This window comes from Neoarius graeffei, chromosome 6, assembly GCF_027579695.1.
Source record: "Neoarius graeffei isolate fNeoGra1 chromosome 6, fNeoGra1.pri, whole genome shotgun sequence".
Classification (NCBI taxonomy): Eukaryota; Metazoa; Chordata; class Actinopteri; order Siluriformes; family Ariidae; genus Neoarius; species Neoarius graeffei.
Genome location: NC_083574.1, coordinates 100593923 through 100607661, shown reverse-complemented (window position 1 = coordinate 100607661; position 13739 = coordinate 100593923). Strand labels below are relative to the sequence as shown.

General features: G+C 46.0%; 1 protein-coding gene and 1 long non-coding RNA gene across 2 annotated transcripts; both read left to right on the top strand.

Moving 5' to 3' along the window:
* Positions 1–487: 487 nt before the first annotated feature.
* On the top strand, positions 488–1959 carry LOC132887599 (uncharacterized). The gene is made up of 3 exons (XR_009654858.1): positions 488–627; positions 714–805; positions 1630–1959. It is a non-coding gene; the product is annotated as an uncharacterized LOC132887599 (long non-coding RNA).
* A 2327-nt stretch (positions 1960–4286) lies between these two features.
* Positions 4287–4779, top strand: LOC132888461 (B-type lectin plumieribetin-like). The gene is made up of 2 exons (XM_060924507.1): positions 4287–4376; positions 4528–4779. The coding sequence occupies exons 1-2, from the start codon at positions 4287–4289 to the stop codon at positions 4777–4779; spliced, it is 342 nt and encodes a 113-aa protein (XP_060780490.1).
* Positions 4780–13739: the final 8960 nt, after the last annotated feature.

The window sequence follows — 13739 nt, the reverse complement described above, 5'->3', positions numbered from 1 at the left end:
GTCGGGGAAGTTAAGTGGCAGAATCACTACACCTGTTTTTAATTGATGTGTTTGTGTGTCTTCCCAGTGACCGCGCCCTTCTTAAGGAGAGAGAGTGAGAGCAGAGGGACTCTCTCCACAACCAGACAGCTGATGTGTGTGTGTGTGTGTGTGTGTGTCTGAGTGTGTGTTTGCAGCTGAAAAGCTGAATAAAGAGAGTTTTTGTGAACTCAGTTCTGTCCTGCCGTCCTTCTGTGCTCCACCCATTTACACGAACTGCCACAGATACTTTTTATTTTCTATATCTTTATTGGTTTCACATCAGCAACTTGTTAATTATTCTATTGCAATTAAATGCACCATTCAGTTCACATAACCACACGTAGTAGGGGTGCTTCGTCTCAGCAGCCAATCAGAAGCTACGTGGGTGACACTCAGATTTTTGCCACGGGAACGAAAAGCAAGCGTGTGCTTCTTCCGGTCTTTTCCAAGCTCAGCCGAGAAGCGAGGCAGCTGAATGCTGTGAGAAGAGAACAAAAACGGTAGAAAACGCAGAGATAACCTGTGAAAAGGGAGAATAAAGAGGTCGGAACACATCCACTGGAGGCACGGAGCCATGTGACTGAACAAAGGAGAAACGTTACGTCGGTAAGACGAGTCAAATATCTGAAGGAAAAAAGCTTGTTTATGTTTACCATCGTCCTCCATGCTGATGCTAGTTCTGTACCTAACAGGCTAATCGTTTACCCTTCGTCTGGGGAGCTGCTACGAAGCGTGATACCAGCATGATACCAGCGTGTTCCGCCTTGATATTCACAGAGCAACGGTGAGAAACGTGCCATTTCAGTTTGCTCTGGTGCTATTTACCCCCTTGTTTACTGAGTGCTGAAACAAAGTAGTGGTTATGTTAACGTTATGAGTGAACTGAAGCTGAATGATGGTGCAATGTTTCTGAACATATTTACAATGTGGTAGCTGAATTCATGCTGATGTGTATATGTAATTTAAAGAGAGAAGTGTTTACTCTTCCTAATGCCAATTTAAAGGGAGGAGTGTTTATTTTCCTAATGCCAATTTAAAGGGAGGAGAGAGTAATTTTATATGTTGTGATGAATATAATGTTTATTTGAACTATGCAACTGCAGTATTGAAAACTTTAATGCGACTCAGCTGAGTAGCTGTGTGTAAAGTATCTAGAGGGTAATTTTTGGTGCATTTCTCGTTCATGAATGAATAGGCCTTTACTGTAATGTAAGAGTAAATTAAGCACACTTCTGTAATACCTCCAAGTCTTAAACCAGAAGGGTACTTTTGTGTTATTTGCACATAGTTCTGTTATGGTTATGATAAATGACATTTTGAATGTTGATAACACTGAGTGTTAATGGTTACTAACACAAGTATTATTGAGGCACTGTTCACACAAACAGCAAGTAAATATGTGAGCACTTTAACACTTAGTTCTCAAAGATGATGTACAACATTCAGTCTTAAGTGCAACTATATAAGAAAGAGATATAAGATTTGAGTAGAGATAATTCATGTCAGAATTAGATGTTAACGGTGTACATCTTTTGACATTTAGATATTCCGAATAATGCATCTACGAATGAGTGGTATTGAATGTATGCTTTTTGACCTTGCTTGTAGGTCAGGTTTTTTTAGTTGAGAGCAATTTGACTGTGGTCCAGGACAACCTTCTGGCTGAAACCGATGGCAAGCCAAGTTCCCTGAAGAAAGTCAAGCACCAGGATATACACGTACCCGTTCATACGCTCACTGAACAGTTAGATTACAATACAAGAAACCTTGGAATTTGAACTGAACTGCAGTAACTCTGAAACAGAGCACCTGAAGAGAACTTTCCCTTCCATTTTATTTTTAAGGGCCCAGGGACAATATTTTATTTTTCTAGTGTGCACACTACCTTTTATTTTTCTAATTGTTTGGGGGTATTTTGTACTTTGTAAACAATATAAGAGTGGCTACTCAACTTTCACTTCTGTGTCTGTCTCATTATTGTTGCTCAGCATTATGGCTCCTGTCGAATTTAACATCTTCTGATACTGGTCTAGGTTTCATTACTATTCTAAGTCATTATTATACTGTAATTCACTTTTACATTGGTAAAATTGGTTACACATAGCCTGTGTTTTTTTTTGTCATTTATTGGTTACTCATAAATTTACCCACCAAAGGATGAATTTATTTTAGCTTATCTTATCTTAGCTTACCCAGATTTTCAGCACTGGCCACAGGACAGTGGGCGTCATCTCGGGTTCTCAGAACGAATGTTTGGTTCGTCTTTCAGCTGAATCACTGGAGCTTAGCAGAACAGTGTTTGTTCATATTCTGCTAATGGGCTGTGTGTAAAAAAACAGTGAGAGGAGGAGTCCTAAACTCTGTCTTGGTCAGAGTCAGTCCATATAAACCCCATCACTCATCACCAATCCGCAAAGCAGCTCACTGGTTCATCTCTCCGCTCACTGATTCATCTCTCTGCTCACTGGTCATCTCTCCGCTCACTGGTCATCTCTCCGCTCACTCTCATCGTGCAGGTGAGTAAAACTGATTGAACCTAAAGTGCACCTGGTTTATTTATTTGAACATTTAAAGAAAAAAAACCCAGATGTGTTGATGTATGAGCATGGCATTTTATAAAGATGACTAAAGCTGAAGAATAAAACTAGAACTGATGCATTAATTATTAAATATAAAGCCTGATATCCTCGGATCAGTTTGTGCATGAATTTATAGCTTCTATAATGTAAGTAAGAACAGGAGCTTGTTTTGAACGTTCTCCAACTTTAAATCTGACTATAAACAGATGAAAGCATGAAATATTATAAATATAAGCACAAGCATTTGTGATGTTTTATTCTTTTATAATTAAAAATGGTAAACTTTGTCAAATTGCTTTGGTATAAGAGAAAGAAAGCACTTGGGGATGAGCTGTTTTAGGAAAATAATCAACTTCCAGCTGGGAACAGTAACTTTGATTTGCATCCCGCTGTCTGGATGATTTTCCTACAACAACAAACCCACTCGTGTTTTATTCCTTACGTATTAGCTGTGAGAACTAGAAATGTGGCTTTAATTATTTAGAAACAGTGAAAATCTAAATATTAATATCTTCAGGTCAGCATGTACACAAACGCTACGTTCACACTGCAAGGCTTAATGCTCAATTCCGATTTTTTTGTGAAATCCGATTTTTTTGTGAGGTCGTTCACATTAACAAATATATGCGACTTGTATGTGATCCTCAGTATGAACGAAAAGCGACCTAAAAGTGTTCCGCATGCGCACTGCAGGATACGACGACGTCACACGCAGTGAGCATGGCCAGTGTTTACGGAAGTAAAACCGCCCGGTTGCGGTATGACTCATCCAATCTAGCTTGAATAGCTGCATCCCCCCAAATGGAAATCAGCTCCCTAACCTCTGCGTCCTTCCATTGAGAAGATTCAGAACCTTCACAGCCCGAAGCGTCCCTCGAATTGATGTCATGCGCAGGGGCGCAGATACGTTTTTTGAACTGGGGGGGGACAAAAAACTGGGGGGGGGGGGGGCAAAGCTGCCAGCAAACCAACCCCAACATGCCTGTCAAACTTGTTGTTAGTAACCATAGCAACCAAGCTCGAGCTCGCAACCTGTGCAGTCTGCGCAGCTCAACCAACCGAATATCAGTCTTTGTTTTGTTTTATGTGAGTTGTTGCAACTATATGTATACACTGCTGTGCACCTCAATAAACCGAATGGTAATTAGTCTTTTGATTTTTCCGTGAGGTTTGCCTTATGCAAAGAAAGACAGCATAAACGTTTTTTCCTCCCTATAAGTAGGGGGGACCGAACGAGGTGAATTTAAATATGACTCGTCCCACCCTCTATCTGCGCCCGTGATTATGCGCCATGTTGTTGTAACTTTTTTGAGAGACCCGCCGCCTACTTCAGCGCAGAATAGTGACGTTTGTGGCTTGTTGATGACGTGTAAGTCGGATGAATGCGACCTGGCGGTTCAGACTGAAGTCGCATATGAAAAGAGCGGATAGGAATCGGAATTAGCACCACATATCCAAACGGCCTGGGTCGGATTTGAAAAAAATCGGATCTGTGTCGTTCATATTGTCAATAAAAGATCGGATACAGGTCACATATGGGCGAAAAGATCGGATTTGAGTCACTTCAGCCTGCAGTGTGAACGTAGCCAAATTCTTTTCCAATGTTCTTATCATTTTTGCCCATAAAAGTCACTACTTGCTTGAATCTGACACACATTTTTAATAACTGTCTTTATATTCAGAACCATGAGCAGGAACTTCTTGTCTATAAATGAAGAGCTCCAGAAAGGAGACTTCCTGTTATCCAACAACAGCGAGTACAAAGCAATCTTTCAGGTAGAACTGAAACAGGGGAAATATATAGAGATGAAGAGTCTTCTTTGCTTTTTCTTCATTTGCTGTTTGAAAAAATTACTTCCAGTTCCTTTCACAGAAATATAAACTCACCTTCCGTTCTCTGATATTGAACTCTAACGTCTTGTTTCAGGATGATGGGAACTTTGTAGTGTACGGCTGGGCGCCGCTGTGGGCTACTGACACTGGCGGCATTCCAGGCATCAGTCGCCTGGCCATGCAAAACGACTGCAACCTCGTCATATATACGCTGGATAAACCCGTGTGGGCCGCCGGCAGCTACAGCCCGGATCTCACCACATGCCGTTTAACTTTGGGTAATGACGGCATTCTGGTGATCCACAGGGACAAGCATATGGTGTGGAAGTCCACTAAGAAGAATTAAAATTAATGAAACAAACTTCTCAAAATGCTTATGTTCCTTTCATCTGCAACTGTCATTAAAGTTGTCAATAAATCAGCAAAGCAGATCAGCTGGATGTCTCCGTGTCTCAGTGTTATAGCTATAGCACTGTTATTACAATCAGTCATGAGCTGAACCTCAACACCACAATTACACCAATCACTATTTCAACTGCACTGTTGATAAATAATAAATCTAAGAGATATAACGTAAGGGACATAATTCTATTTAGAGTCAAAAATAATGAGTATAATATTGATATCAGATAGATTTTGATTGATCTGTATCGAAGAAGGTTGAATTGATAAAGTGTGAGTGATGTAGAAATATAAGTCCTCTTATAACACAAACATAATACACACACTATTATCATTAGGAACATTAGGGACAAGCCTGCGAGCTGGGGACGGAATATCAGAACGTCAATAACATCAGTGATTGTCGCTAACATTAAGTACGTTAGCTAGCAACACAACAGACTCATGAAACAAACCATTCAAATGCTAACACACACAAACAATCCAGAACTTGCCGCTGACTGAAGAGATGTTCCACTGAGATGCAAGACTGAGAAAACAGACACAGCTTGGACTGTGATGAAGTTAATTTGAGACGATTGTGAGCTTTGGAGATCACGTTCCTCTGTAGCTCTGACTGTAATCACAATCTTTTACACAGATCACAAAAAAATCCTGACATGTGTACAAAAGTGTGAAGTAAAGGAAAGGTCGCCATTACTAATGCCATTTCATAGTGTCCTGTGTTTGTGTGTGTGATATGTACATATGCACAAGAAGGTACCCAGGTGTTGAAACACCGGCCCCTGGAGGTGATAAGGGGTGAAATGGAGTTTCTCCTGACACTCAGGTCATGAACGTTTCAACTTGCAAAGACGTGACTTTAAAAGATGAAACCATTTTTAAAGTTGCTCAAAAGTAAAAGTAAATTATTACAGCAAGAAACATCTCGTCTCGTCTCGTCTTCTTCTGCTTTATCCGGGACCGGGTTGCGGAGGCAGCAGTCTAAGCATGGAAGCCCAAACTTCCCTCTCCCCAGACACCTCGGTCAGCTCCTCGGGAAGAACACCGAGGCGTTCCCAGGCCAGCCGAGAGACATAGTCCCTCCAGCGTGTCCTGGGTCTTCCCCGGGGCCTCCTCCCGGGGGAACATGCCTGGAACACCTCCCCAGGGAGGCGTCCAGGAGGCATCCGAAAAAGATGCCCGAGCCACCTCAGCTGGTTCTTCTCGATGTGGAGGAGCAGCGGCTCTACTCCAAGCTCCTCCCGAGTGACTGTGCTTCTCACCCTAAGGGAGCGCCCAGCCACCCTGCGAAGGAAACTCATTTCAGCCGCTTGTATCCGTGATCTTGTTCTTTCGGTCATTACCCAAAGCTCATGACCCTAGGTGAGAGTCGGAACATAGATTGACCGGTAAATTGAGAGCTTCGCCTTTTGGCTCAGCTCCTTCTTCACCACAACGGACCGGTAAAGCGACCGCATCACTGCGGAGGCTGCACCAATCTGCCTGTCGATCTCACGCTCCATCCTTCCCTCACTCGTGAACAAGATCCCGAGATACTTAAACTCTTCTACTTGAGGCAGGACTTCTTCACCAACCTGGAGAGGGCAAGCCATCCTTTTCCAGTCGCGAACCATGGCCTCGGACTTGGAGGTGCTGATTCTCATCCCAGCCGCTTCACACTCGACTGCAAACCGCCCCAGTGCATGCTGGAGGTCCTGGTTTGAAGAAGCCAACAGGACAACATCATCCTCAAAAAGCAGAGATGAAATCCTGTGGTTCCCAAACAGGATTCTTTCCGGCCCCTGGCTGCGCCTAGAAATTCTGTCCATAAAAATTATGAACAGAACCGGTGACAAAGGGCAGCCCTGCCGGAGTCCAACATGCACTGGGAACAGGTCTGACTTACTGCCGGCAATGCGAACCAGACTCCTGCTCCGTTCGTACAGGGACCGGACAGCCCTTAGCAAAGAGCCCCGAACCCCATACTCCCGAAGCACCCCCCACAGAATACCACAGGGGACACGGTCGAATGCCTTCTCCAGATCCACAAAGCACATGTGGACTGGTTGGGCAAACTCCCATGAACCCTCGAGCACCCTATGAAGGGTATAGAGCTGGTCCAGTGTTCCGCGACCAGGAAGAAAACCGCATTGCTCCTCCTGGATCCGAGGTTCGACTATTGGTTGAATTCTCCTCTCCAGTACCCTAGAGTAAACTTTCCCCGGGAGGCTGAGAAGTGTGATTGGAGCACACTCTCCGGTCCCCTTTCTTGAAAAGAGGGACCACCACCCCAGTCTGCCACTCCAGAGGCACTGTCCCCGACCGCCACGCGATGTTGCAGAGGCGTGTCAACCAAGACAGCCCCACAACATCCAGAGACTTGAGATACTCAGGGCGGATCTCATCCACCCCCGGTGCCTTGCCACCGAGGAGCTTGCAAACCACCTCAGTGACTTCGGCTTGGGTAATGGACGAGTTCACCTCTGAGTCATCAGCCTCAGTCTCCTCAGTGGAAGACATGATGGTGGGATTGAGGAGATCCTCAAAGTGTTCCTTTCACCACCCGACAATGTCCCCAGTCGAGGTCAACAGCTCCCCACCCGCACTGTAAACAGTGTTGGCAGAGTATTGCTTCCCCCTCCTGAGGCGCCGGACAGTTTGCCAGAATTTCTTTGAGGCCAACTGATAGTCCTTCTCCATGGCCTCCCCGAACTCCTCCCAGTTCCGAGTTTTTGCCTCCGCAACTGCCCGAGCTGCAGCACGCCTGGCATGCCGATACCCGTCAGCTGCCTCAGGGGTCCCAGAGGTCAACATGGCCCAATAGGACTCCTTCTTCAGCTTGACAGCATCCCTTACTTCCGGTGTCCACCACCGGGTTCGGGGATTGCCGCCACGACAGGCACCGGAGACCTTGCGGCCGCAGCTCCGAACAGCTGCATCCACAATGGAGGTAGAGAACATGGTCCACTCAGACTCAATGTCCTCCACCTCCCTCGGAAGCTGGGAAAAGCTCTCCCGGAGGTGGGAGTTAAAGACCTCCCCAACAGAGTGCTTGGCCAGACATTCCCAGCAGACCCTCACCATACGTTTGGGCCTGCCAGGTCTGTCCAGCTTCCTCCTCCGCCAGCAGATCCAACTCATCACCAGGTGGTGATCAGTTGACAGCTCAGCCCCTCTCTTCACCCGAGTGTCCAAGACATAGGGCCGGAGATCAGATGAAACGACAACAAAGTCTATCATCGACCTCCGACCTAAGGTGTCCTGGTGCCACGTGCACTTATGGACACCCCATGCTCGAACATGGTGTTCATTATGGACAAACCGTGACTAGCACAGAAGTCCAATAACAAAACACCACTTGGGTTCAGATCGGGGAGGCTGTTCCTCCCAACCATGCCCCTCCAGGTGTCACTGTCGTCGCCCACGTGAGCACTGAAGTCCCCCAGTAACACAATGGAGTCCCCAGTCTGAGCACCCCTCAGTACCTCTCCCAGGGACTCCAAGAAGGCCGGATACTCTATACTGCTATTCGGCCCGTAGGCACAAACAACAGCAAGAGCCCTCTCCCCAATCCGAAGGCGCAGAAAGGCGACCCTCTCGTTCACTGGGGTAAACTCCAACACATGGTGGCGGAGCTGGGGAGCTATAAGCAAGCCCACACCAGCCCGCCGCCGCTCACCATGGACGACTCCAGAGAAGTGGAGAGTCCAGCCCCTCTCGAGGAGCTGGGTTCCAGAGCCCAAGCTGTGCGTGGAGGTGAGCCCGACTATCTCTAGACGGTACCTCTCAACCTCCCGCACAAGCTCAGGCTCTTTCCCCCCCAGCGAAGTGACATTCCATCTCCCAACAGCTAGCCGCTGTGTCCAGGGATCAGGTCGTCGAGGCCCCTGCCTTCGACTGCCACCCAATCCACACTGCACCAGTCCCCTACTGCTACCTCTGTGGGTGGTGAACCCACAGGAGGTCGGGCCCACGTCACCTCTTCGGGCTGAGCCCAGCCGGGCACCATGGGCAAAGGCCTGGCCACCAAGCGCTTGCATACGAGCCCCAACCCCAGGCCTGGCTCCAGGGTGGGGCCCCGGCTGCGCCATACCGGGCAACGTCACGGTCCTTGATGGTTTCTCCATAAGGGTTTTGGTGAACTGCTCTTGGTCTGGCCTGTCACCTAGGACCTGTCTGCCTTGGGAAACCCCGACAGGGGCATAATGCCCCCGACAACATAGCTCCTAGGATCATTCAAGCACACAAACCCCTCCACCACAATAAGGTGGCAGTTCTAGGAGGGGGCAAGAAACATATAAGGGACTTTTTTTTTTAAACCACTGTTTACTAAACACGAGGACCTGAGCATTCTAGGGGGGGAAAAAATCGATAAAAATAGACTGAACAGACAGAATCTTATTGAAAATAACAAATAAACTGAAGGCAGTGATACTTTTAGGGGCTACGCTCCAATTTCTAACTGCACTAACAGCTGCAGAGAAAATCCAGCCTCTGTCTGAGGATGATGATGGTGATGATGATCCTGCTGAGGGAAAATGCTGGCATTATTTAGAAGAAAGAAGAAACTCTTATTTGTCACATGCACACTTCAAGCACAGTGAGATTCATCCTCTGCATTTAACCCATCTGAAGCAGTGAACACATGCACACACACCCAGAGCAGTGGGCAGCCACACTAGAGCGCCCGGGGAGCAGTCAGGGGTTTGGTACCTTGCTCAAGGGCACTTCAGCCCAAGGCCGCCCCATGTTAACCTAACTGCATGTCTTGAACTGTGGGGGAAACCGGACCACCCGGAGGAAACCCACACTGACACAAGGAGAACATGCAAACTCTATTCAGAAAGACCCCACCAGCCGCTGGGCTCGGACCCAGAACTTTCTTGCTGTGAGGCGACAGTGCTAACCACTACACCAGTGGTTATGAAACCTTTTCAACTTGAGACCCAAACAATAAATTCAGAGTCTCCTCAGGACCCAAACTTACAAAAATCTACAAACCCCATTTCCATAAAAGTTGGGATATTTTCCAAAATGCAATAAAAACAAAAATGTGTGATTTGTTAATTCATGTGAATCTTTATCTAGCTGATAAAAGTACAAAGAAAAGATTTTCAATAGTTTTACTGACCAACTTAATTGTATGTTGTAAATATAAACAAAGTTAGCATTTGATTCCTGCAACACACCAAAAAAAAAAAAGTTGGGACAGAGGCATTATTACCATTGTGCTACATCAACTTTCCTTTTAATAACACTTTATAATCGTATGGGATCTGAGGAGTTGGACTTTTTGTCCATTCTTGCTTGATACAAGACTTCAACTGCTCAACAGTCTGTGGCTGCCGCTGTCTGATTGTCATCTTCACGATGCACCATGCATTCTCAGTAGGAGACAGATCTGGACTGGCAGCAGGCCAGTCAAGAACACACACACTGTGTCTACAAAGCCATGCTGTTGTGGCCCGTGCCGAATGAGGCCTGGCATTGTCCTGCCCAAATAAGCATGGACTTCCCGGGAACATTCTCATTCTTATCTCATTATCTCTAGCCGCTTTATCCTGTTCTACAGGGTTGCAGGCAAGCTGAAGCCTATCCCAGCTGACTACGGGCGAAAGGCAGGGTACACCCTGGACAAGTCGCCAGGTCATCACAGGGCTGACACATCGACACAGACAACCATTCACACTCACATTGACACCTACGGTCAATTTAGAGTCACCAGTTAATCTAACCTGCATGTCTTTGGACTGTGGGGAAAACCGGAGCACCCGGAGGAAACCCACGCGGACACGGGGAGAACATGCAAACTCCACACAGAAAGGCCCTCACCGACCATGGGGCTCGAACCCGGACCTTCTTGCTGTGAGGCGACAGCGCTAACCACTACACCACCGTACCGTGATGGCAACATGTGTCTCTAAAATCCCAATACTGTATATCAATGGCACACACTTCACACACATGCAACTCACCCCCTGATGCCCCCCATCCACCCACCCATCACAGATGAATCATCTCTGCCCTGATAAAAACATCAAAATAATCGCTTCCACCGCTGTTTGAAATCTTCACGTCGCTCGTGACTCCACCCTTTCTTTTCAGTCACACATGACCAAATCAACTTCCTGTGACTTCCATAATATCACCTGGCTCCGCCCCTCTCGGCTTTCAAGATGCGGTGTTGATGATGATGATGATGATGATGAACATCACACACATCACATCACATTATCTCTAGCCGCTTTATCCTTCTACAGGGTCGCAGGCAAGCTGGAGCCTATCCCAGCTGACTACGGGCGAAAGGCGGGGTACACCCTGGACAAGTCGCCAGGTCATCACAGGGCTGACACATAGACACAGACAACCATTCACACTCACATTGACACCTACGGTCAATTTAGAGTCACCAGTTAATCTAACCTGCATGTCTTTGGACTGTGGGGAAAACCGGAGCACCCGGAGGAAACCCACGCGGACACGGGGAGAACATGCAAACTCCACACAGAAAGGCCCTCACCGACCATGGGGCTCGAACCCGGACTTTCTTGCTGTGAGGCGACAGCGCTAACCACTACACCACCGTACCGTGATGGCAACATGTGTCTCTAAAATCCCAATACTGTATATCAATGGCACACACTTCACACACATGCAACTCACCCCCTGATGCCCCCCCATCCACCCACCCATCACAGATGAATCATCTCTGCCCTGATAGAAACATCAAAATAATCGCTTCCACCGCTGTTTGAAATCTTCACGTCGCTCGTGACTCCACCCTTTCTTTTCAGTCACACATGACCAAATCAACTTCCTGTGACTTCCATAATATCACCTGGCTCCGCCTCTCTCGGCTTTCAAGATGCGGTGTTGATGATGATGATGATGAAGAACAGCACACAGGAAATTGCTGTGATTGTCGTAACGGTGCTGAAACGTGTAGCTCTCGCACTCCGCCACCAGAGGGCAGCACGAGCGCACTGCAGTTCCAAGGAGAACCTTTCAGAGCTGAAAGCCTGAGAACTCCTGCTCCCTTTTCATCATGAGGAAAACACAACTGGCAACAAACATCATCATTCAGTTATAAAAGGATTAAATGAAGTAAAGAAAAAAATGGAAACAATTCCAGAGAAGGAGGATAAAACAAAATATACTGTAAAATAAAACACAAAAGAGTAAATGAATAAATAAAACCGTTTTAACTGAAAGGTATACTAAACACAAATGTCAGAATAGAGGAAGAGCTTTCATTATTTGTGAAAAATATTTGCTTTTAGTGAATTAAAACTCAACAATTAAAACAGTCAGGTACTGTATTCTGTGTGTGTGTGTGTGTGTGTGTGTGTGTCATTAGTTTAGCATAGTGCAGTGGTTCTCAAATGTTTTTCACCAAGTACCACCTCAGAAAATACTTGGCTCTCCCAGTACCACCATAATGACCAACATTAAAATACAGTAGCGTAGTAGGCCTAAGTATTCATTAAAAACAAGGCGGAAGTTTTATTTAACAAGTATATTTAATATTGTTGGCCACTGTAACATTACACACAGTACTTTGAACAGTAACACTGTGTTTAAATATAGGAAAATAAAACACTGTCCTTAAATAATGAATCAAATAAATTGGCCAAATCTGCAACATCTGTAGTCTCATCAAGCTGTATGGTAAAATATCTACTGTTCTTAATGCGCTCAATCAGTGTCTTTTTAACATCGTCAGCCATGTCGTTTATTCTCCTTGACACGGTGTGATTTGAAAGCGGCACCAAGTTTAACTCTCTGGCAGCTTTCTCTCCACACATGATACGCGTCATCTCTCTGGCTAATGGCAAACACAGCAGTTCCCCGATTGTGTGCGGCTCACCGGCTCTGGCGATCAGGAGGCTGCACGATATGAAGCTTCCTGTGCTTTGGCTACGGGTGTACCATAGGACAGAATGGTGGACTTGGACTGCTTCAGTTCATCACGTTTTCGTAAAAAAAAAAATGCATTGGTTTGTCCTTTAGTGCTGTGTTTGGTTGTAAGATGCCGTTTGAGATGCGATGGTTTCATGGACTCATTGCTCAGAACGTCCCCGCATACAACACACTGCGGCCTGGGCAGCTCCTCTGTCCCGCTCCAGATTAATCCCAGTTTTATGTATTTTTCGTCAGACTTCCTCCTCACTGGTTTCTGCCGTTTGCTAGCAGTTCTGGGGCTGGTTTTGCACTGTCGTTAGCATCCGCGCTCAGCTCACACACGTCCTCTTCAGTTCTCCCTCTCTCCTGATCCACGCTCCCATTCGCGGATTTAAGCCACGACAGTAATTTTGTCCGACTCGTCATAATTAGCAAAGCCACCTCCACCTTTTCCCATCACAGCCGAGTCTACCAATGGCGGATAACCGTCTGTCAGCGGAACCGGCGGGAATGCGCACGTACGCTACGTATGGCTACCCAGAAGCACTTGCAAACTTTTTAAAATTATTAACTTAATTTGTATCTCCTTTCATTTTCTTGTCATCGGTTGATAAGATATTTTCATCCATTCGGATATTATGGATAGTATTTCACGTTTAATTTTATTTTTTAAATTTTATTGATATTTAATGAAGTGATTCTTTGGCGTACCACTAGAATGGAGCCCGCGTACCACAGTTTGAGAATCACTGGCATAGTGGATTAATGTGGGTTGCCAGAGTGCGTTAATTTGTGTTTTTCTAAAGTGGATTCTTGTGGGTTGCCAGAGTGGATATATTTGGATTGTGAGAGTGGATCAATTTGTGTTGCCAGAAAGCCTTAATCTGGATTGTCAAAGTGGATTAATATGGGTTGCCAGAGTGGATTATATCGGTCATGATATTACACTGTATTACTTCAGAAAGTAATGTGCACAATTGTGTACGCGGTGACTGAAGAGGTTAATGTGTGTTGCCAGAG

Excerpts from the sequence above, each read along its gene's own strand:
- LOC132888461 (XM_060924507.1), top strand. The coding sequence starts at position 4,287 with ATGAGCAGGAACTTCTTGTCTATAAATGAAGAGCTCCAGAAAGGAGAC. Across the intron at positions 4,377-4,527 it reads AGTACAAAGCAATCTTTCAG|GATGATGGGAACTTTGTAGT; the intron begins GTAGAACTGAAA and ends GTCTTGTTTCAG.